The following is a 24,058-nucleotide window of genomic DNA, read 5'->3' as shown; positions in this document are numbered from 1 at the left end:
AAAGCCAGGGCAGGCTCCCCAATACTGGAGGGTTCCCTGAGCTTCAGAGGCCAGTTCCAGGCAGGGTGGGGCCATGTCCGACCCCTAGGCCGCGGGTTCCCGGCCCCTGCCTAACAGCGGGAGCCAGGCCGCTCGGAGCAGACGCCGAACAGGGAGTCTCCGGCCCTAGAGCCAGGCCGGGCCGCGGCGCGTTTCCAGGGGCTGCAGCTAAAACGTTTCGCCGCGTCCCGCCCCCACCAGGACCTGGTGCCCGTCAGACCCCGAGATCTCACCGCCTCACGGCCGGTTTGCAAACACCGCACAAGGGTCCCCGTCACTTCCGCTCCCCCCGCCCCGGCGCGATCAGTTCGGCCCCGCCCCGGCCCGCACGCACCAGGCTGCGGCGGCCCCAGCAGCTAGTCTCAAAGTACGCGCCTTAGGACTTGCCTTCTTGGAGCATGCGTATTAGCCGCAGCTGAGACAGCTGCCCTCACTCTACGCGCAGGCGCAAACGGGGGCGCGGGGAGTGGAACGTTGGCGTGCGCGGCTCGGGGCAGTTTGATTCTCTCCCCTCCCCCCCTTTGCCGGTTTTTCCTCGCCCGCCCCCACGTTCCTCCCTGCCCCTATTCAGGCCCCGCCCACCCCGTCGCGAGCCCGACTGCATCCTGAGGGAGCGGGGGGGGGGTGGCATTACTCAACGCGCTGCTACTTCCGCTTCCGGGCAGCGCCGCGAAGCGAGGGGGTGGGGGAGCAGAGCGAGGTGGGGCTGGGCAGTTAAATCGCTGAGGGGCTTCCTGACACCGGCCTGGGGTCAACGGCTCCAACTGCCGCGCGCGGGGGGTGGGGCGGCCGCTGTAAGGGGGCTGCAGAGTGTGCGGCGGGGAGGGGGGATTTGGACGCAGGGTGAGGAGGGGCCCTGGCCTGAGGGGCGCAGAGACGGGGGGTCTGGCTGGGGCAGGTGGCTGAGGGGCCTAGCGGGGGCAGGGGGTGAACAGGGCTTTGGGGGCTTTTTTGGTTTTTTTTTTTTATTCTGTTTTTTCTATCCTTAGTGCCGGACCTGCCCCTCCATTGCTCAGCTCAGGAAAATGACACAGCACCTGTTCCTCAGCTCGGAGACAGCCATGGCTGCAGAGAGCTCCCTGGAAACTCTCTGGGAGGAAGCTCCACGTCCTGTCTCTCTGGAGGATTTCATAGCCCCTGTCACTCTGGAGTGTGGGCACAATTTCTGCCAAGCCCCCCATAGCCCTCAGTGCAGAGACACTGAGCAGCAGGGACCCCTCCAGCCTGTGGCACTAGCCAAGCCTCTGAGTTTCCAGGCAGCAAAGAGATCAAGATGGGACAGGGTGCATGGGGAGCATCAGGAAGCTCTGAAGCTGTTCTGTGCAGAGGCTGAAACTCCCATCTCTGTGGGGTTTGACAGACCCTGGGGTCACAGGATGGTGCCCATACAGGAAGCTGCCCAGGAGTACAAGGTACAGAATTGCTGTCCAGTGTAATGGGAAATAACATTGGGTTTTAACTGAAGGCTAACTTCACTGACTGTTACCTGGCATGACTCTTTAAAGTCTTCTTTGTGGCACAAGAGATGCTGTAAAAAGTAAATACTTTGGCTTTGTGGAAACTTGCATCAATTTTCTGCAGATACCCGATGTGGGAAATGTTTATCTGAGGCTGTGAATCCTGAAACCCAGCTCTGACTGGTGATAGGAGGAGTTTTAACATAAGAGAAAGTGTTAACCATCAGAGATGTTTCGATCGGTATTTCTCCACCAGTGGTATGAGTATCCTTAGGGGAGTGCTTGAGAGAAATCTGGGGGGTACATCAACACAACTGAAATTTGGAGAGAGCTGATTTTTTTGTTCTGTTTTAAGTTTTACATCGCTTTATTATTTTTGTAATTCTTACACCCAAAAATGTCATCACCTGCCCTGCTACAATTAAGTTGTTTAAACAAATGTGTTGCAATGGTAGAAAAAAATTGTCTGAAAACTGTAGGTACTGCGGCTACCTTTTTTTGAGGAAGGGGTAGTTTATTTTGGGGGGGGGAAGGTTGGGAATCACTGGTTTAGCTCACAGGAACTGCAGGCGAGTCTCTGGGAGTGAGCTACCTTAGGACTGGAGAAAAGGAGGTTACAAGCTGTTACTGATTGGCTGAGAAGCAGTAGTAATCAGTCATTTGCCTTCTAGAACCACAATGGAATCAGGGCCCTGCACAATGCCCAGCAAGGGACAGTCCCTCGCCTGAGCAGGTCACAGTCTAGTTAGACAAATGGTGGGAAGGGAAAATGGGGCAGCAAGTTTCCTTATGGTCACCAATCACATCAGTGATAGAGTTTAGCCCATAACCCCGATCTCTCCAGGCTCAGTCCGAGGTGACACTAAACACTAAGCTACACTTCCTCATGCCTCTCCGCATCACTGAACAGTGATGAAGTGTGGAAAAGGCGCCTTGCTACAGGCCTCAGGCCCAGCAGGGAGGAGGTTTCCCACTGAGATGCTGAACTCCTAGGCTACTGTATGAGGGGTTACAGTTAGATGCGGCAGCCAGCACTAGAGGAGGTCACTGGGCAGGATGCTGTGGGGCCCCGAGCACCTTGAGTCCACCCATAGCAGGGCTCCGGGCAGTGTAGAGCCATGCGAGGCACCATTGAAATTTGACTGGGTTGTAGCAAGAGTTCAAACAGGTTAACTGACGAGCAAATGCGTATTGGTGCCAGTTACTGGTTACACTCCCCACTGTATCTGGCAGTGCCTGCTTGCTCCAGCAACGAATGTCAGTCAAGCTGCTGGGAGTGCCCACCTGCCAGCAGTCTTGGTTGCCACCCCCGGCAGACCCCATGAGAGAGCCCTGCCCCCAGAAGAGCCCACGTCTACTACTGATTTTGTTTGTCAGCTGATTTTAAAAAAACTGTAACTGATTAAATTGTAATCAGTTACTTAGTATTTTTAACCCTTTTTACTTCCTTAATCCCCACCTGCATCATTCTTTATGAAGGGGCCACCACTGATCCGTTCCCCACCCTCACAGGTGTCCTGCTACATCCGCAGTCTACTCCTGACCCTTTTTCAATGGACAAAGCCATGTCCAGGGCCGAGTCCCTGCCGGACAGGGACAGAGCGCCACAATACTGGAACTATCTTAGAGGCAGATAAATGGGCTCCCAACATTTCATGGATTTACCCTGGTGTTTATTTCCGTTTCTTCAGGAAAAATTGAAGGCCCATTTGAAGACTCTGAGGGAAGAGAGAGAAAAGCTGCTGGGAAGGAAAACGACAGCAGAGGGGAAAAACCAGGAGTATCTGGTAGGTGTCTGTGGTAATGAACTGGCAGGGGAGGGCTGTGTTCGGAGATAGACTCCTGTGTGGCCTGGTGAGGTTGGGCTTGTTTGTCTCTCTCCTGGATCATGGATTGCTGGGTTAGATCTATGTGTAGACAAGCCCTGAGGTTCCATGTCAGTGGATGAGTTAATCTCCAGCTCTTGTGGCTTTCCCAGAAATCTTCCCCAAGGGAACTGAATGCGCTGACTGCTCACTTAGTGCATTAATATGTTTGCTTCTTTTTCCTTCCTGGGTATCTGCTTTTTGGGTCTGAAATTCCAAGCGCCCATGAATAACACAACTTGCTGCCCATGACAGCCCTGGGGACATCCCTTTCAGAGGGAAACAGGGCCAAAGAAGATCCTGAGAGACACACCTCTGCCTAGTACCCAAAGGGCAGAGTCAAATAGCACGAATTTTAGGGTTTTCTAACAAGTTATCCCTGCTGTGTACTCCGCTCAACTTGAAAGGGTGCCGGGCTCTATCCATGTCCCTGACCAGCCCCTTTCCCTGTTTTCATACAGAAATGGACCCAAGCCGAGAGGCAGATGATTGTGGCTGAGTTTCAGCAGCTGCAACAGTTCCTGAAGGAACAAGAGCAACTCCTGCTGGCCCAGCTGCAGAAGCTGGATGAGGAGGCTAGGAGGCTCCAGACTGACACTGTTAGGAGACTCTCTGCACAGATTTCCCATCTCAGTGAGTGGATCGGTGAGCTGGAGGTGATGTGTCAGAAGCCAGCGAGTGAATTCCTGCAGGTGAGACTGAGAGAGAAATGTCCCAGCTCCCCACATAGGGAAGGGAGGCTCCTGAATTACATGTGCTGGGATCCAGCCATCCAATCTCGGTGTAACTCTGTGTGCAGTGCTGACTGTTGTGCTTTGCAGAGTTACAGGCACAGCGCTATTAGAGATGGCAAAGCCCCATTTGTTCAGGGGATCTTGGGGCCAGGGCAGGACCTCTCTTCCCATGTTTACAAAATCCCTTCCCTGCGGTCCCCTATATGTGTCCAATGGGGCTGAGATTCTTTTCTGTCTCTCTCCTCTAGGGCGTCAGAAACACCTTGACCAGGTAGGTGGTTCTCACTCCTCTCTCACTGCACAGCGTAGGGCTTGGAGCTAATGTTAGCACCACATCTCCCCAGGGCTCTACAGCCAGATGTTGGATACAAATGTCTCTGACTCATTTAATTCTGAGGGTCTCACCCTTGTACCACAGACTCTGGAATTCTCCATGTAGGGCACATTCTGACGTGAAATATTTCCTAGAGCTGTCTCCCTGGGAACTGTCTGCCTCAGGATTGTGGGACTGGAACATGGGCCTGTCACTGCTGGGCACTAGGCACATTCAACCCAGGGCAGCAGGGATCAAGAGTCTGTCCCATCCAAGGGCTGTTTGGAGACTGGTGTGGAAGGAGCTGGGGATGGGGGAGCTGGAGTCTGTGTTGTGCTTAAAAGAAGCACCCGGTATCTTTTTCAGGGAGATAAGGCAACACGCCACACTTATTGAACATATATAAATCGATCAATATTTGTCATATGCATAGGATACATTACACTCATGCGCACTCACACACACAAGCACAGTCTGTCTTGTTACCAAAAGTTGCTCCCCCTAACTGCACTGGCCAAGTGAGTTAGATGGGGGAGAGGTGGAGCCGGGTTTCTGCCGATCCGGATCGATGCTCCCATGTTGACAAGACGAAAACCCGGGGTCCCTCTGCAAGATGCCTCATTTATTCCTCTCATGCAGCCAATTAGTCATCACCTTGCCTTTCTTAATGCTGCTTCTAAGAGAGTCCTTCTAAGGGCAGGCACTTACAGAGGCCTTGGGAGTCAAGCTGCATGTCCAGTCTTCTTAATGAGCTCACTTTACAGGTATTGTCTTGGATCTGGCTCCCAGACCTTCTCCACCCTTGTAATTGCTGCTGGAGGTGCTCACCTTTCATTCTCCATTCACACCTCATTCATTTCAACAGGACAATCAAGGAAAGGGGAGAGCTCAAAAGACATTTTTTTTTTCTTAATACAAAGTTATAGGAGAAATGTTACAGAGATTCTATCAGAACACTTAACAAAGATATATCTAAAAGGACAAGATCTTAATACAAAGTTATATGAGTGATAATATTACAGGGATTTATCCACATCAGTCTAGTCCCTAGTGGGCAGATTGCTTCAGCCCTTCACCTGGGAACCTCTTGTCCCTAAGTTCCTGGAAGCCAAGGAGTGAGTTGGCTATGGAGACTCAATTCCCCTTTTGTCCCCCAGCTGGTCTCGCCAGGCCAGAGGTGAAGAACAGCAATGGGACCTTTCAGGGGAAGGCTGCGTGCCCATGGACTGTGTTGCCCCAGCTCTCAGGCTGGGAGAATTGGAGGAATTCTAACTCCAGACCTGTTAAAGCTGAGACTTACTAGCCAGAACTTCATCAGTAAATGAAATACAATCACGTGAAATTGTTTCTGTCCAGGTGTGAGACGGGGCAATTCCAGCTGCCAGAGGAGATTACCCCTGAACTAGAAGAACAAATCAGTGGTTTCTCCCAGAAAACAATTGCGCTGTCGGAGACCCTGAGGGAGTTCAAAGGTACCTAGAGATAATGGAGGAGGGGAAAGTGGTTCAAGTATCTGAGACTATTGAATCTGGCCTCTGAAGCCAACCTTCCCCTGCCTCAATTCCCACATGGAGAATGATGGCCCCATGGCTCGGCTCTCCTTACAGACACTGAGTGAACAGACCCAACTGCTTGCAGATAGAGCCAGGGGTTTGCAAACTCTGAAGCTCCCATTCAGAGATCAGAATGGCTAAAGTTACTGTGATGGCCACGTGTTCCGCCATCACAGCTCCAGGTTATGATAGGAGGCAGTAAGTGAATGAAAAACCAAGTGGGAGGGAGTGGGGACAGTGTTATAGGAGAGCCTGGAATCTCACCTCTCCTATCCCTTCCCCCTCTAGACACTCTGCCCTCTGCACTGGAGAGATCAAGAGGAAAATGCCTGGGAGCTTTCAGACAGGGTGAGTTTGCAGGTGGAGATACTTTAAATGATGAGAATTCCTGTGGAAACATCTTCATGGGATTGTCATTGAAGTTACCAACCAAACCCAGCAACTGCAGGGCACACAGCCCTAAATCTCATCTACTGATCAGTGAGGAGACCCAGGGGCACTGGATTGGGGAACTGTAGACACTTGGTGAAACACTGGTCTATGAGATATGATACTGAAGGGGTGAAGCTAACGCACACAACGGACAGCACCTGCAGGCTCAGATTTTACTGCTCAGTCAGTTTCAATATGGGGTTGGTTTCAAACCATAAATAGGCTGAGAGCTGACTGGCTTCCTCTGTATCAGTCTGTTCATGGCAAGAAACCGCTGGATCCCCCAAGAACTGTTCACTGTAGTGCAGGCCTGAGCAAAATACAGCCAGCCCAGGGGCCGTATCAACGCCACCAAGCCATCGAATCCAGCCCATGGATGCTGGTGGGGAGCCATGGGCTGGTCCTGTGCTTGCCACACCCCATCTGTAAGCTACTCACAAGCAGCTATTAGCCCAGAGGAGAGGGGGAAGGCTTCAGGCACTTTGTCCACCCCCAGGACAATCTCATTGGCCAGATTTTGGCCAGAAATGAAGTATCATGCCTCCTCCCCTCCAGCTCATAATTATTTACACTCGCACATGGCTCTGCAGCCTGTGGAAGGGTCAGGCAGGCTCCCTTCCTGCCTGAGAGAGGTGCTTGGCTGCTGGCCAGGAGTCACTCAGGTAAGTCTCCTGGCTAGAGCTTGCCTTTGGCACTGCAACTTCTCCTTTCCCCTCCTAATCTCTGCCCTCCACTCCACGTACCCAAACTCTGTCCTCCTCCTGCACTTATATATGCAAGAGCACTCAGTGGTGAGAAACCCACAGCCCCTTATTTGTCCACTCAGCTACTTCTGTAAAGTTACTTGAAATATTTGATGAATAGTTGGCTAATCCAGTGCCCCAGGTCACACCTGCCTCTTTTACCCAAACTCCCTCCCAGACCCTTCTCTCCCTTCTGTATTCCAACCCCTTACCCCAAGCTCCCTTCTGCACCCAACGCCCATCCCAGAATTAATGCATTTCCTCCATTAGTGTCATGGAAGAGTGCAACTCAATCACTTTCCCAAAATCTTGGAGTGCCTCCGCCCCGCCCCCATCAAAATGAATTGCCCACCCCTGGTCTAGTGGCTACGGCTCAGTGAAAGCCAATAACTCAAAGTTGAAGCCAGACAATTTCAGGATAGAAAAGAGGCACAACTGTTTGATAGGCAAGAGGATTAGCTGTTGAAACAAACGGACAAAGAACTGATGGATTCTCCATCTCTTGATGTCTTCAAATCAATACTGGGCAACTTTCTAGGAAACAGAGCTTTGTGTGTGGGTAACTGGACTAAGTGCAGTGGCTTGTGCCACGGAGGGGGTCAGACTGCAGGGCTAAAGAGATCTTCTGACCCCACGAATTTTAAAATCTCATCCTGCAAACACTCAGCACACGTGTTTAATTATATGATCTGAATGGTATTAACTTCATTTAATCTTGGTTCTGGGTCAGCTGAGAGAACCATAATTTGTGCTGCGAATCGATGAATGAAGATTAAGAGTTTTCAATACAGCAGCCTAAATTTAACCTATGTCCATGTTCAGGTGGGTGAATATATGGTTTATCAGAAACACTGGGTGCTGAGAACTGAATCCCACTGTTACAGGTGCAGTAATGTTGAAACTGAAGCCAGGTACTGAGAGAAATTAATATGGATTTGGGATCTAACTTGAAGGTGCTGTTTATGGAATATCTAGACTCAAACTTTTGCCCATAGTGGCAGAGTCTATAACACGCATCACTAGGAACAGTGTCTGGGCAGAATGGGGGTGTGGAAGGGATTAAAGCCCCTTCTGAAATGTCTCCAATTGCTCTTGTCCCCTTGCCAGGCTGCAGAACACCCATGTCTGTCCCCAGCTCAGCCCCTGGCCTGCAGAGCCAGGGACAGGAAATGGCTGTGGCGGAGCCGGTGAGCTTCGAGGAGGTGGCTGTGTATTTCTCTGAGAAGGAATGGGCCCTGCTGGACCCAGGCCAGAGAGCCCTCTACTGGGATGTGATGCAGGAGAATTATGAGTCTGTGAGCTGGCTGGGTAAGGATTCCTGTCCCCTCGGGTATCAGAAGTTGGGTTGGGTTTGGTTGAGGCCCCACAATGTCCTTTGCCCCCCCGTGTCAGGAGTATCAGCCCCAGTAATCCTGGCTCCTGTGAGAGAGACTGTCCCCTCCACGCCTCCTCCCAGGGGAAGCAGGTTCAAGAACATAACAAAGGGTCTGTTCTTCTCACAGCCAAGGTCTTAATGTGCTTCCCCATTATCTTGCTCATGTTGTGCCTTGGCTGGAGGTGTCAGTGGAAGGGGCCAGCCAAGATCAGCAGGTGGGTCTGGGTCTGGCTGCTGTTAGTGTCTGTGGGGTACCCTTGTGCTACATTGACAGAGTGTGTGTCTTGTTCATGTTCCATGGCTCAGGTTGTTGCTGTAGAAAGACACAGGCTCCGTTCAGGGGCTCAGGCTTTCAATCAGGTTTATTGTCGGAGGAGCAGGATGCTAGTGTCCCAGCTCCCCGAGCACAGGTACAATGAGATGTGTCCTATGCCAACAAGGGTACCAGCCCAGTCATTAACCCCTCCATACCTCATACAGTTGGGTGCCTCTCAATATGAGGAAGCTGAAATGGGAGGCTCAGAGTGATGGGTGGGAGCTGAGGCGGCAGGGGGCTGACATTAAGCTCCAGCGAGCCAGGTGATAAAGGCACAGAGGCAGGCGACAGCAGCCTTTATCTCCTGGAGGATGTGTTGTCAGCAACGTTATATCCTGGGCAAGCATGCTGGAGTCCACTCAGTCCTGCCAACCATTGTCCAGGAGATCAGTGACTTTGGTGTCACCAGCCAAGACCAGCCTCGGAGCACCCAAGGGACATCCACCCCCCTGTGCCCCAAGAGGAGTTCAGGCTGGAGATCTCCACCCTCGAACCATGGGGGTAGATGTGATGGCAGAGCCCAGCTTTCAGGAGTTGAGGAGATCTCTGCAGCTCTCAGATTTCAGAGGAGATGTCTCACCACCAGCAGCTGGCTGTGCTCCCTCTATCAGAAAACTGGACGGCAGGGGAGGCAGACGAATCCCCCGGGGCCACTTTCATAGTCTTGTGGTCTAATCTTGACTTGCCCCTTTTTTTTCTGCCACTGCCCATTTGTTCCTCATGTCTTTCCCTTTTCTTAGCAACCCCTCTAGCCGCTTCTCCTGTGTGGGGCGCTAGAGGGAGCCCGGGGAACGCAGGGAGCCCAGGGCCTGCTGGTGAGTTCCCAGCAAGCTGCTGCTGAAATCCCTGCTGCTCTGTGGGGCACAGAGAGAAGCCTGGGGGGTTGTTGGGTTCTCTGCCACTGAGGCTCCTGCTAGTGGGAGCAGCCATTGCTGAGGGCAGCCCTGGAACCCTGGTGGGCTGCTGTTGCAGTCGCTGCTTTTCCAGGTAGCCCCTCCTGTGCTGGGCTGCTCTGCTGCTGCTGTTCCGTCAGCGCTGTCTTCTTTCTGGCCAGCGTTCCCCCTAAGGCAGCGCTTCCCAATCTCTCTCACACCAGGAACCACCAAACCCAGTCACAAACTGGTAACGTTGTAATGGCATGTTCATTATGCAAGTAATGAATATGCATAGTTACCACTCCCGCACAGATCAGAGTTCGCAGATATCGACATTAAAAGAAATCATAGGAAAAAAAATCCCTTTTGGCTGCTGCGTGAGGCAGCCCCTCCCCTGGGGCAACTGGTGCCTGCAGGTGGAGGAGTACAAGAGGGGTACCCACAGCAGTGGGGGCACTTGGAGCACCCTGTTTTGAAACTTTAGATATTTTGTTGGGGCACAGGAGCAAGTGTCCCCAAGTGCTACCAGCAATAACCTCTGCCCTCCCCCCTCCTGCCCCTTGGGGTGAGAGAGCTGCCATTGCATCTGTCCCTCTTCTTTTCAAGTGCTGCCCTGTATCTCTCCTCCCTTCCCCAGCCAAACTGCTCTTGCTCCCCCAGTCCCCCTCCTGCCCCCACCTCTCACATCCCTGTTCCCCCTCAGCTGACTTATCAGCCCGTTCCTATTCGTCCCCACATGGCTAGCTTCCCCCCCACCCTGCACACTTTGAGAGCTGTTGGCAGCTTCCCTGGGCCTGGGCAGGGATTGCAACCCTTCCAGTGGGATCATCCTGTGGATAAACTCTGCCCCTGCAGCACTGGGCCCCTTTTCCTTGAGGGACAGGAGTGGGATGTCTCTGACCTGTCCCCAAGCGCTGCCTGCCCTGGGGCAGGGGCTGGGCTGGGCTGGGCTGGGCTGGGGCGGGGCACTGCCCTGGAAGCAGCTCCCAGGGCACAGCTTTCTAAATACCATTGGCCCAGTGGGAGATTTCCCCTTCCTGGCTGTAGCCTGAGCTGGGGGGCCCCAGCAGCCCCAGCACCCCCTCTCTCTCCCTTCAGGGCTCAGGGATCTGGCCTTTGTCTGGCCAGGGTCTCAGCAAGCAGAGGCTGAGTGTCATTTCCTGCTTCCCAGCCGGAGTCAAAGATCACTTTCTCCTGCTCCTAGGTCCTGTTGAGCAACAGGTTCCTGCTGGCTGCTGCTGAGTCCTAGTGCAACACCAGCCCCTATGCTCAGGCAGTGTGTCATGGCCCAGCAGTTCACGACCCACCACTGGTCCATGGACTAGCAGTTGGGAACCACTGTGCTAAGGTGCCTGCCTGTGCAGCTGCACATGAGGAAGTGAATGTCACAGAGCCTGTTAACAACATGCCTCTTGGACCCTACAGAGGAGGGGGAAGATGGTCATGTGCTGGGGAAATAGGAAGTGGGTGGGGTAGCTTGGGAGAATAGGGGGAGGTGTGGCAGGATCAGTGGGATGAGGTGGGGGTGGGCTAGTGCTGGGATGCAGCTGATGGTGTTTGCTAGAGCCTGGACACTCTCCTATGCTCAGACTGGGCGGGGGGAGCAGGCTGCATCAGGGGTTGGGGTGCCAAAAGTGAGGTCAGTCCAAGCTCAGCTTCTCTTGTTGTTGAGGTAACCCTGAGGCTGCGGTGAGGAGCTGGTGTTAATTCCATCCTAACTTTGTTGATGTTATTCCTGGCATGGCTCACACCTTGTAATTATGTGATGGGGAGGAGAAATGCGGCACCCCCACTATGTTCCACTGCTAGAATTATAGAGCAAACCCCAAGCTCTGATTTCTCTGCAGTTCTAGGACAACGAGTGCGTCACCTCCTATCAGCAGGGACAGAGGAAGCACTTGAATTTGGCCAAGGTGAGTTTCAGCTGACAGCTGCTAGACATGTGGCGGGAGAGGTTCGTTTGATGGGAGGGAGACAGATCCAGAGCAGAGAGGTGCAGAGAGCTGAGGGGTTCTACCTGATTAGAACTCAGGATCTGACTTGTATTGGTGGGTTTTTAATTGTAAAGCCTTTAGGCTGCCTTTGTGGAGACGTGTCTTCCTAGTGTCCTGGGGCGGGTGAATATTTTTAAAAATGCAGAGGAGGTTGCAATGAAGCCATAACCAGCTGAGGATCAGGATTTAAGCTGCCGGCAAGTCCACCCAGTGAACAAACCGAATAAACATCCTCAGGGCACAGAGAACCTGCAGCAGCAGTGTGCACACAGCCGCCTCTGACAGGAGAAGCCACATACAGCCCAGTGGCTCTGCCTGGCTCATGAGAATGCCCAGGGCAAGGACGTCCCAGAACGTCTGGTAGAGCTGTATGAATCAGCCATTGGTGCCTGCAGACGGGCTGTGTGTGATACACAAGAGAGAGGAAACTCTAGGCGGTCTCAGGCCCCCATGCTGACCACCAGGCCTGCATCCCGCAGGGCCGCTCAGAGATTGGTCAGTTTGGAGAAAAACAGTTGGTGGAGAAAACTCTCGCCCTTTATCTCACCTGCCCTGCAGCCATAAGAGCAGTGCTGCCCCTTTCTAGGAGACACATGATTTTTTCCCTCTTCCTCTTCTCCAAAGCACACAAGAAGCAGCAACACATCCCTTCAGGGGCTTTGATCCATCACTAGACAAAAGCTCATGGGCTCAGTGTTCACCCATGAGCCAGAGTTCTTCCCATTTCCCCCAGCATTCACTGAGCAGGCAGACACAATCAGGATTGGGAGCCACGTATCTTTCAACCTCCGTGACTTGATTAGGCAACAAGGCAGCCAGGTCAGGGCCATATGCACTTAGCCACTGTTGCAGCTGGGCTTAAAAACTGGCCTAGCTTCCGCAGGCAGGCAGGGCAGGTCACAGGCAGCCTGTTCCACTCCATAAGTAGCAGGAGCGCTGGGCAGGTGTAGCTGCAGGGCCTTATTGCGGACCCTGGTCCCCTGGGGTAGTCTCAGCACGACAGAGTGACAGCGCAGCTCCTCCCCTTCTCTGAGCCATGGGAAAGCTGCACCTCTACCCTTGCCAGGTGAGCCAACCTCCCAAAAGGACTCCGCATAGGTATCACCCTCTACAGGGTATTCTTACAATACCAGCAAGCCGGCCTGAGCTGCTTACGTAGGGAGGGTGTCACTGTTAGGGTTGCAATCAAATACACACACCCACATTGCAATGTTCTTGCATAAGGTTTGAGCCAATGATGGAATAAACCACTGGTTAGGTAAGTGTCTGGTTGCTTCTTAAAGATTGGCCAGTTCTCTGTCCTGTGGTTAGAATGATTTCAATAGGGTATGTCCGTAGACCAGCCATCAGAGCTGGGAAAAGGCCAACTAGAGTTGTTTCACTAGCCTTTTATAGCTCTCCGGCATGTGGATGGCAGGGTTCCCTCTCTTTTTTCCATCCAAGTGTGGAATGCATGTTGTTGTGAACTGACACGGGCTCTTGTGTGCCACCAGAACAAACAAAAACCCTTTTCGATTTAGTATCTAATTTTTTTTTAAAGTGACCACATGGATAATTCAGTGAGGACAGGCTAGTTCATTCACTACTTATTACTCAAAAAGTTAAATGCAAGTGTAAGAGAAATAAAAAGCATAGACCAGTCAGATCATTAACATCCACACTTGGAAAGAATAAAATGATAGAGACCCTACATGTGCATTGCCGGTAGTGCTAAGCAGTAACGGCGACAATAATAGTGATGTGCTGCAAGCTGAGTGTGAAAGAGTGTGTATCTCTGGGAGATAGTTGTTTACTTTACAACCATGTGTGTGACACAGACTGTGTGTGTAAGAGAGGGACAGAGATTGCTTGTGTGCTGGCTGCTACTGGGGAAGTTTCTGGGAAGCCCCATGTACTGTCTCTTTAAGACAGTGCAAGCTGTCCTGCTTTGTCCCTAAGCCCTGTTGTCTCCCCCTCCCCTGCTCGGCACAGAGGGGGTGCACAAGGAGGGGAAGGAGAATTGTGTGTGCGCCCATCTCTGTGTGTCACAGAGTGTGTGAGTGAGACACAGAGACTATGTCTATGCTGCACCCTTCTTCCACAAAAGCTTATGCAAATGAAGCACAGAGTAGCATATTGCCATGCTGCGTTTGCATAATTAATTAGCAGCTGTTTTTATTCCAAAAGGAGCTGTGTAGATGGCTCCTTTTTGCACAAAAACCTCCTCTTGCACAAGAGCCGTTCTTCCTGAAAAAACGGGGATGGAGAGTTTGTGTGCGAGACAGACTGTGAGCTGGCTGCTGAGATCTCTCACTGCTTCTAAGAGAGTCAGGCTGTCACCATTCACATCCTGAAGCAGCCAGACTGTCCCCCCTCTGCCATGCTCTGTGGAGTTTGGGTACAGCCTCTGGGGACACGCTGAGATAGCACTCCCCTCCCCCCACTCTGTGCAGTTAGGAGATTCCCTCCTGGGAGCAGGTACAGGATAGTGCTGGGCAGGATGTGATTTTTCTCCTTGGCAGCCACACATGTGCACAGCTCACAGGGAGCACAGGTTGAAGGGACTCATTGTTCCAAGCAAAGCCCCCAGCACTGTGAGTAGAAACACACAGGGACAGGATGGAGTTCAGTGTCACATGCCCATGCCTGCTCTGATGAGCCATGGTGGCATTTCCCTCTGTCTCCCTGGAAAGTCCATGGGAAGGTCTGTCCCTGGGGATGAGCTTTCCATGGCCTGCATGTTTTCTGGATGGACCGTCCCTCTGAATGCTCCGTTCACAGTGCGCTAGCTGGATGGAAATGACATTTTAGATATTTCCACAGCAGTACCTATATTTGAAAGATGGGCTAATGGTCATTATTCATAACTTGAGGTTCAACAATGATGTCCACGTGCAGACAGTGATAATCACAATCATCGCATCAGAACGTTCCCATTGGCATTGTACATGGCACAATTACAACAAAACTTGTGGTAGCACTATGACCTACATCATCATTTTAATCCTATAAAATCACAGGGGGCTCTTCCCAGCACTCAATGATTGTCCAAGAAGTGGTCTGGCTGACAGTGTGAGGAAGGCGCCCATGAGGTGGCAAAAATGTGAATGGTTGATTCTGTGCAGCCCAGGGAGACAACAAATGGGAGGCCAGGCTGGTCAGGAGGAAGGCTGGAATCCATACAAAGAGGCTACTGGTGGTAGTGGTGGTGGCAGAGTAGAACCAAGGTTGCAGAAGGGGAGCTGAGCTGCAGAAACAAAGCAGCTTTTGCCCCAAGACACCCTCCCCGCAAGAAGCGCAGCCAGACACCACCATGGCCAGCTATGGAAGTAGTAGCTATTATGGGCAGTGTCAGGGCCCACCCAACCACAGGTGGAGTCAGGAGTGTGGCACACAGGCAGGGTCTGAAGCAGCCAGCGAAGGATTTCCCTCACTGTTCAGGTAACTTATTCTGCTTCTGCCTGGTTCAAGTAGAGCATCCAATCCAATGAGCAGGAGCTTTGTGGACAGAGCCCTTGCAGAGCCACAGCTGGGGAGCTGCTGGGTCCTTTCCAAGTCCTAGTGACCTGCCATGTGGCCACTGTAGTCTGAGCCCTGACTGTGTCTCTTAAGCAGCATGTTCCTGACCTACCCTGGAGTGGGTGAGAGGATGAAACAGGCCATGAGGGAGACTTAGTTGTACACTGGAACTGTGGATCTCAACTTTTTTAGACCATGGCCCACATTGCTCAATGCAGATTTTCCGTGGACCTCAAGCCAACCACCTGTGGTGACAGAATAGGTGTAGAGAGCATAGTTTGGGTGAGAGGTGTGCTGGGAGTAGGGGTCTGGGGATAGGAATGCAGAATCTGAGGGGGGGTCTCCATTCTTCCCACAACTCCTAAGCACCGCAACCCCTACCCCACTGCTTCCATACGCCCTCAAGAGTGGAGAAGAGCACTCAGCTCCCCCAGGGAATAAGCTAGGCCATTCATCAGGCAGGAGGTAATGCACTCTTTCTGCAGAGGAGTCTGTCCTGGGATCTTGTAACATCCAGTCTCCGCAAGGTGGGTGAGTGAGTCAGATCCTGGGTCTAGAAGTATAATGGCACAGACTTTAATGAAGAAAATCAGCACTTGGTTAATTGCTCCCCAAGCAGGATTTCCAGTGTCCAAAGCTCATGCGATCTCCTGGGTGGAGCAAGAGGAAGAGATGTGGATCCCAGATCTCCAGGGCTGTGAGGAAGGGGAGATCATCAGTGACACCCACACAGGTGAGCAATCAGCTAAGCTGACTCAGGTGTCATTTGTGCACTTTCATCAAGTCTCACTGAGCTTTCAGCTTGTCTTCAATTCCAGTCAGAGTGGAGGGCAAAGGTTGGTCTGTCTCCTTTGGGAAAGGACTCTGTGGAAGGAGGATGGGCTCAACTCATGATTATTGAACTTTCAAGGATTCTGTATTTCCTGTTCAGAGTTTTCTTTTCAGCTCAATACAGGGAATGACTCCTGTCTGGTTTCTGTCTCTGTCCAAGCAGGTGATGGGATGCTGAGTGAGAAGAATGAGGAGAGTCTTCAGCAGGAAGCACAGGAGCAAATCACTCCACATGGACTGTTACTGGGAGGATCTGAAGGGCATGTTTCCCAGATATGTGAGCAGGGAGAGACCTGTAAGAGCCAACGTAGCCCAGATAGGCACCAGGGAAACCATTCAGAGAAGGAACAGGGTGAATCCAGTCACAGGAGCAGAGGAGTGAAAGGAAACATAGAAACCATTCAACAGAAAATCCCCCTTGACCAAGCACACTCCTCGTACAATGACTGTGCTACTCTTATTGAACATCAGAGAATCCACACAATGGGACAAACCTTTTATTGCTCTGACTGTGGGAAAAGCTTTAGCAGGCGTTCAAATCTTTCTAGACATCAGAAAATCCACACAGCAGAGCCACGTTTGAACTCTGCTGACTGTGGGAAAAGCTTCAGTGAGAGCTCAGACCTTGTTAGACACAGGAGAATCCACACAGAGGAGAAGCCTTTCATCTGCTCTGACTGTGGGGAAAGCTTCAGATGGAAATCTCATCTTAATCTGCATAGGAGAATCCACACAGGGGAGAAATCCTTCATCTGCTCTGACTGTGGGAAAAGCTTCGGTTGGAATTCACATCTTAATCTCCATAGGAGAATCCACACAGGAGAAAAACCCTACAGTTGCTCTGACTGTGGGAAAAGCTTCCGTGGACGCACGCATCTTCTTAATCATATGACAATTCACACAGGAGAGAAACCTTTCAGCTGCTCTGATTGTGGGAAGAGCTACTGTAGGCGCTCATATCTCGTTATACATAAAAGAATCCACACAGGGGAGAAACCTTTCAGCTGTACTGACTGCGGGAAAAGCTTCAGTACTAGCTCATATCTTGTTATACATAAGAGAATCCACACTGGAGAGAAACCTTTCAACTGCTCTAACTGTGGGGAAAGCTTCAGTAATAGCTCACATCTTGTTAGACATAGCAAAATCCACACAGGCGAGAAACCCTGATTGTTCTGTGTGGGGGAAAGTTTCAGAGAGAGAGATGTTAAAGATTGGAGAATTAACACGGGAAAAACTCTTTTCCTGTTGGAAAATCTTGATTTGGCACTCACATTTTAACAGTCATGATACAATCCACACAGGAGCAGCATAGAACACTAGAACTGGAAGGGACCTTGAGACATCATCACCTTTTCCCCTGCCTTCAGAGGAGGCCCAAGCACCATCTATCATCCCTGATAGATACCTCCAATGATAGAGATTGCAGAACCGCTGCAGACAATTTATTCCAGTATTTAATCACCCTGATACTTAGGAAGCTTTTTCTAATGTCCATCCTAAACCTCCCTTGCAGCAATTTAAGCCCATTGCTGCTTCTATCATCAGAGGTTGAAGGAGAACAATTTTTTCCCTCCTCTTTATAACATCTAAGTACGTAAAAGACTGTCACCAAGGACTGGACTAACAGGATAGTTTATTACGTGATGAGCTTTCGTGGGCCAGACCCACTTCCTCAGATCAAATTGTGGAAGAAAATTGGCATGACCATATATACCAAAGGGATACAATTTTTTTAAAAAAGTGAACATATAAAATTGACAAATCAGATTTTAGAACAGGGAGGGTGGGGGGTTGGAGGTTAGTGTTTGAGATAATTATATTAGGGGTGACAATTGGGGAAGCTGGTAATGGGTAAGATAATTAGCATCTTTGTTAAGGCCCATTTGTAAAGTGTCAAATTTAAGCACGAATGACAGTTCTGAGCCTCAGACCACAACCCCAAGAGTCCCTATGGCCACAATAGGGCTTGAACCTATGACTTTGGCAGTATTAGCTTTCATGGCTCCTTCCCCACTCTGGCATGATAAATGCAGAAGTGGGGGCCAGCAAGTGTACTCCAAAGCCTTATCTACCAGGCTTTGGTATAAAACTTCCCCCAAAATCCTAAAAACCTAGATCTTGGGAATAAAACTTCCGCTGCCACCACCCAAATACTGATAAAGAAATCAGGGGAAAGATCATTTAGGAAATTTCACCCCTATTTTAAAAATCAGGACACACAAGTAACCAGTGTCAGGTTAATAAAAAGAAAAGAGAAGACTTTTATTATTACAACAATATTCCTGTTGCAAGCATAATGACTAGATGGGAAGGTAACAAAATATACTCATGGGCTGTGTCTACACTGGCATGAATTTCCGGAAATGCTTAAAACAGAATAGTTTTCGTTATAAGTATTTCCGGAAAAGAGAGCGTCTACATTGGCAGGCTGCTTTTCCAGAAAAGCCCTTTTTCCGGAAAAGCATCTGTGGCCAATGTAGACGCGCTTTTCCGGAAAAGAGCCCCGATCGTCATTTTCGCAATTGGGGCTTTTTTCCGGAAAAGATTACTGTGCTGTCTACACTGGCCCTTTTCTGGAACAGTGTTCCGGAATAAGGACTTATGCCCGAGCGGGAGCAGTGTAGCTTTTCCAGAATAGGGGCTGATTTTGTACAGTAGAGTGTCGTTGCTTTTCCGGAAATTCAAGGGCCAGTGTAGACAGCTCGCAGCTTATTCCAGAAAAGCGGCTGATTTTCTGGAATAAGTGGCCCAGTGTAGACACAGCCATGGAGAAACTCCATGGGCTTAGAACTTAGTTACAAAGAAAAGCCAAACCATCTTTTAAACAGTGCCAGACATCAGATCCCATACCCAACCCTTAAAACAATAAAGCCTAACAAAACTACCTACACTTTACTCTACTTACAGAAAATGAAGAATCGTGTCTTGGAGAGAGAGAGAGAGACATGCTTATCCCTCTCTGTAGCTGCAGAGAACACACCCAGAGAGACAAAAGGGAGAAAGGAATTTGGGTTTTTTCCTTTGTCCCAGTTTGAAAGACCATTCCTACTGGTCACTCCACCTGGCTAGGTGTAGTTAACCCCTTAATCCCCAGGCTGCTGGCTAACCCTCATAATCGTGACTTTAGCAACACACTCTGACCAACTGACCTAACCAACCACAGGAATAGGGCTCATAAGCAGCCCTTTCAGAAAGGAGCCTTGGACAGCTTTATTGTGGGTGGTGGAACAAGGTGTGTGGAGCAGGAGAGCTCTTTTTGGGGTGGGGAAACTAGCTCAAGTGTCAGAGTGTTTATATAGCATAGAAGAGACAGTGGGATCAATACTCACCTTCTCCAGTGATGAGGCGTCTGTATTTCTCTTGGCACAGCCAGCCAGGGGTCTAAAGGCCTCCAATGGCCCCTCCCTCCTCCTACTTGCTCTCCCAAGAAGCCAGCCCTTTTGGGGCAGAAAGCCTCTGGGCCCCAGCCTCCCTTTGCCTGGCCATGGTAGAAGTTGTGGAGACAGAGCTGCTGCTCCAAGAAGAGCTCCTTCCCCCTACCCTGGCTAAGGCAGGGCAAGGGAAGAGGGGTTGGGCTGGCTAGCTCCTGGATGGGGCAGCAGGGCAGACAAGGCCTTTCTCAGAAGCACAGCTGGGTTCTCCACAGAGGAGCCAAATGGGCTCAGCCTTAGGAGCAAAGGATTGTCCAGTGGGGGGCAACCACACTGAGGAGGGGGCAGGAGCACATAACCTAGAGGGAAAGGCTGAAGGATTTGGGCTTGTTTAGTCTGGAGCAGAGCAGAGTGGGGGGAGGAGGGGGATTTGAGACCTGCCTTCAACTCCCTGAAGGGGGGTTCCAAAGAGGGTGGAGAGAGGATGCTCTCAATGGTGACAGATGGTAGAACAAGGAACAATGGTCTCAAGTTTCAGTGGGGGAGGTCCAGGTTGAAGATTAGGAAAAGTTATTTCCCTAGGAGAGTGGGGGAGCACTGGGATCGGTTCCCAGGGAGGGGGTGGAATCACCATCCATAGAGAGTTTTAAATCCCATCTTGACAAACCCCTGGGTGGGACAATTGAGTTGAGGTTAGTTCTGCTTTGGGATGGGGTTGGACTCAATGACTATGTCTACACTGCACTGTAACATTGAAAGAAGATACGCAACATGTGCTATTCAAATTGTGTAGCTTTTTCAAGTTTATTTCAGAATAGGCTATTTCGAAATAAATTTAGAAATAAACTTCTGTTTCAAGACATCTCTTACCCCTTGTGGAACAAAGGTTACTGGGATGCTGAAATACCACATCTCTTATTTTGAAAAATATTTCAAAATAGCAGGTGGTTTGTGAAGACACAGGGCAGCTAGTTGAGGATACCTCTGGTAACCCAAAATAACTTTTATAGGTAGACATAGCCAATGACTCCAGAGGTTCCGTCCAGCCCTACAATTCTAAAGGCTTCTGCCAAAGGCTGGAAATGATTCAGGCACTATTAGATCTTCAGTTTAAGGCTCTCCCAACTGAGCTACTTCAGCAGTTGTTGGTTAGCCTCTGGGACCACCACTTCTCTGTAAGGGATGTACAAGAGAGAAGCTGTTGCCAGGGGCCATGTAGGGCAAGATGAGCTTTGCCTGCATCCCTCTGCCTGACTCACTATTTTGCCACATTCCTTCCTCCCTTCCTGAGCTGACCCAGTGGCGGAAAGGATAGAGGCTGCTGATGGTGGGGATGAAAATGGGTAATGGTGGTGAGAGGGTCAAGGGTCCCACCCTCTCTGTGCCACTTGGCCTTGGATCCTGGCCACCCAGCATTCACTCTGATGAGGCCATAATAAGCAAAGAGGGGATTTCCACTGATTCCTTTGTGTGGACTTGAATCCCAGCTCCCCGGGGGGCCCACTGCAAAGGGAAAGCCCTACAAAGCTTGAAAAAATCACTGCTGCAGCTGAAGTTTGAACTCTCAACCTCAGCATATCACCTATGAGTACTGTCTTATAGGTACTGTGTACTGACCCATTGCATCACTGGAGCAGCTGTTTAATTGGGTTTGTCAAAGTCCCTAGAGTGAGAAAGTTAAGATGCACCAAGTAGAATTGGGCAAGAGGGGACAGGATTGCCAAGGATTTGCAACAAATCAACATCTCACCCCCAGGTACCACTGGTGGTGTGTCTAGACTGCCCCCAGCTTTGAAAAGAAGATATGCAAATTTGGTGTGAATTTGTATATCTCCTACCAATTGCTTTTTAAAAAAAAATAAAAACAATATAGAGAGGGTTTTTCAAAAAAGGAGAAATACCAATCTTGCACAGAAAAAAAAAAAAGGCCACAGCCATACTGCTTGTCTTTGCACAAAAAACCCTAGTGTAAAAATGGATTGGAGGAGATTATGCAAATGAAGGATGAGGAAATGCTAATCTGAGCTTCATTTGCATTGCCTCTTCTGGAAATACAGGCTACGTCTACACTGGCATGATTTTCCTAAAATGCTTTTAATGGAAAAGTTTTCCGTTAAAAGCATTTTCGGAAAAGCACGTCTAGATTGGCAGGATGCTTTTCCACAAAAGCACTTTTTGCGGAAAAGCGTCCGTGGCCAATCTAGACACGGTTTTCCGCAAAAAAGCCTCGATTGCCATTTTCGCGGAAAACACTACTGTGCTGTTTACACTGGCCCTTTTGCGCAAAAGTCTTTCGGAAAAAGACTTTTGCCCAAACGGGAGCAGCATAGTATTTCCGGAAAAGCACTGTCGATCTTATATGAGATCGTCAGTGCTTTTCCGGAAATTCAAGCGGCCAGTGTAGACAGCTGGCAAGTTTTTCCGCAAAATCATCTGATTTTGTGGAAAAACTTGCCAATCTAGACACAGCCGTAGTGTAGACATAGCCTCAGGGTGCGTCTACAATGCATGGAGGATCAAAATAAGATGCAATTTGAACTATGCAAATTGTCTTTTTGACCTTATTTCAAAATAGCTTTGGCGTGTACTCAGTGCCAAATTTAGAGCTATCCTGCTATTTGTATCCAGGACAACAACCGTTACAGGCCCCACACGAGGGTTCTGGTTTGATGCTGAATTTTCAGCCTTCTGCTCCTGGGGCTCTCTGTTAAAAGTGAGATGAGGCGGGGTGGGATCCGTCTAATAATGCCCCCTAAGGTGCGATTATATTTCAAAATAGATTATTTGAAATGTGGTTCATCTCACCATGCCAATTTTCTAAATAAAACACTGTTTTGAGACATCCCTTAACCAGGATGCCAGGATGCTGAAATAGCTTGCCCATTATTTTAAAAAATATTTGAAATAATGGGCAGCTTAATAAAATGCAGGGTAGCTATTTTAGGATCCCTCTAGTATTCTGAAATAGCTGAACAGGTAGACTTACCTTAATGGAGTGCCTGAAGGCCCAAGGAAACCCAGGCTGAAGAGAATTGCAGGGAGCGCCCCACCTCCCAGGGATGTTAACTGAACAGTTGAGCATCTTCAATACCCAGGTTCTAAACTCTCACACCTGGCTCCCAATCTGGACTACCCTGCCATCCATGTTGCTGTAGGTGCCGGTGTCTCACTACATGGTGAAATCAGACCAGAGACAGACACTGTCAGTAAAGTCTCCTCTCGAAAATGCTCCTCCAGATGCTGGGCCTTCCCTCACCCCACCAGAGCTGTGTGCTGCTGCTGTGTGACTGCTCCATGTGCATCTTCCCACTGCAGAGAGTGCTCCGAGCCTGGCTGTGACTAGCCAGCCCATGTCTGGGCTCCCAGGGGGTGTTTGGGTTTATTACCAGCACTGAACTTTGTACAACAGCCCAGGGAACATTATGAAAATCCAAAACCCTCCTGCTCTGGGTGTCCCTGGCCAGCCGAGTAGCACAAAGCTTCCAGCAGTGTTGACTTTGAGTACCCTAACAGCTCAGATGAGGTAGCCAAGTGCTTATAGTAATGGGCTGCTAATCTATTGTGCTATGCACACATGGGTTCAAATCCTATTCTCACAGGGTGCTTACAACCCTCTGTCTTGCTTCTCATAGAGTTCTCTTCAGTTCAGTGCCAGCCCCTTCTGTAACCCTGCCTGTCCCTGCCCCATCCCACTGCAGCCTGGGGAAAGGGGAAATCTCCACAGAGACACTCCGAGATGTGACCCTCAAACCTGTCTGCCCTCAAGAGGAAACCTCACAGAGGAGAGTCCAAGCAGCCAGGCCATGGGGGTCTGTGAGATTGCCCCTGCCACACCTGGCTGTTGCCATGGTCCCTCTGTGAAGTCACTGCCCCTACCAATGATCTGAGGTGCTGCAAAAGGTCCTTGTGATGTCACTGCTGCCTGCCAGGGCTCATGTCCTGCCCCTGATCAGACCCTTGGCATGTTTGAGCTGCTCCCTGTGTCTCCCCCACTCGCTCAGGGCTGGTTCTGGGGCTCAAGCAGGGAACAGCAGAGGGTGCCACCTGCAGACTTTACGGCCAGAGGAGATGGATCATTTTATCTGCCATATTTCCGGCCTTTTTACCTACTCCCCCTGCTCCATGTAGCAGCAGACCCCTGCATGGCACAGCAGTGAATTTTGCATCAACACACTCCAGAAAGGCATCTGACCTTCACTGCCAGGCCCACAGAGGTGATGAAGGCCCCACGCCCCTTGGCAGTGGGGAGGGATTGATACAGCAACAGGAAAGGAAGTGACCCCAGGGCCACACTTGTGGGTCTGTATCACACACACATGCACAACAACCCTGCGCTCAGACTGAACAAGCACTTTCTTTCAGCGATTTCCTTACACAGACAGGTTTGGCTGCACACAGGGCTTGGTACTGACAGTATGAATGTGGGGAGAGATGAACTATAACTATAAAGTTATAACAACTTTATTGATTATTGTGCACAGGCCCCTGGTTTGCCACTTGAAACTGGGACACCCCCAAGCCCTGCATTTCCCCAGCCTGGGCCCCTCTTGCTCTGTGTTGCTGGAATGAGATGGGAATCCCCCCAACCCTGCCCTCACACAAAACTTTACACTGCCCTGTCCTGTCTTGCCTCAGTCACAAGCCTGAGCAGTGTAAGGC

General features: G+C 50.4%; 1 protein-coding gene across 1 annotated transcript; it reads left to right on the top strand.

Moving 5' to 3' along the window:
- Positions 1-613: 613 nt before the first annotated feature.
- On the top strand, positions 614-21,555 carry LOC102453855 (uncharacterized). The gene is made up of 12 exons (XM_075912346.1): positions 614-739; positions 1,029-1,451; positions 3,188-3,283; positions 3,823-4,053; positions 4,344-4,366; positions 5,765-5,880; positions 6,250-6,309; positions 8,244-8,444; positions 9,568-9,642; positions 11,550-11,615; positions 15,814-15,927; positions 16,189-21,555. Exons 2-12 carry the CDS (start codon positions 1,065-1,067, stop codon positions 17,193-17,195), a joined length of 2,376 nt encoding a protein of 791 aa, XP_075768461.1. The 5' UTR covers positions 614-739; positions 1,029-1,064; the 3' UTR covers positions 17,196-21,555.
- Positions 21,556-24,058: the final 2,503 nt, after the last annotated feature.

Source organism: Pelodiscus sinensis, chromosome 31 (genome assembly GCF_049634645.1).
Source record: "Pelodiscus sinensis isolate JC-2024 chromosome 31, ASM4963464v1, whole genome shotgun sequence".
Classification (NCBI taxonomy): domain Eukaryota; kingdom Metazoa; phylum Chordata; order Testudines; family Trionychidae; genus Pelodiscus; species Pelodiscus sinensis.
This window is presented reverse-complemented; position numbering and strand designations above follow the sequence as displayed.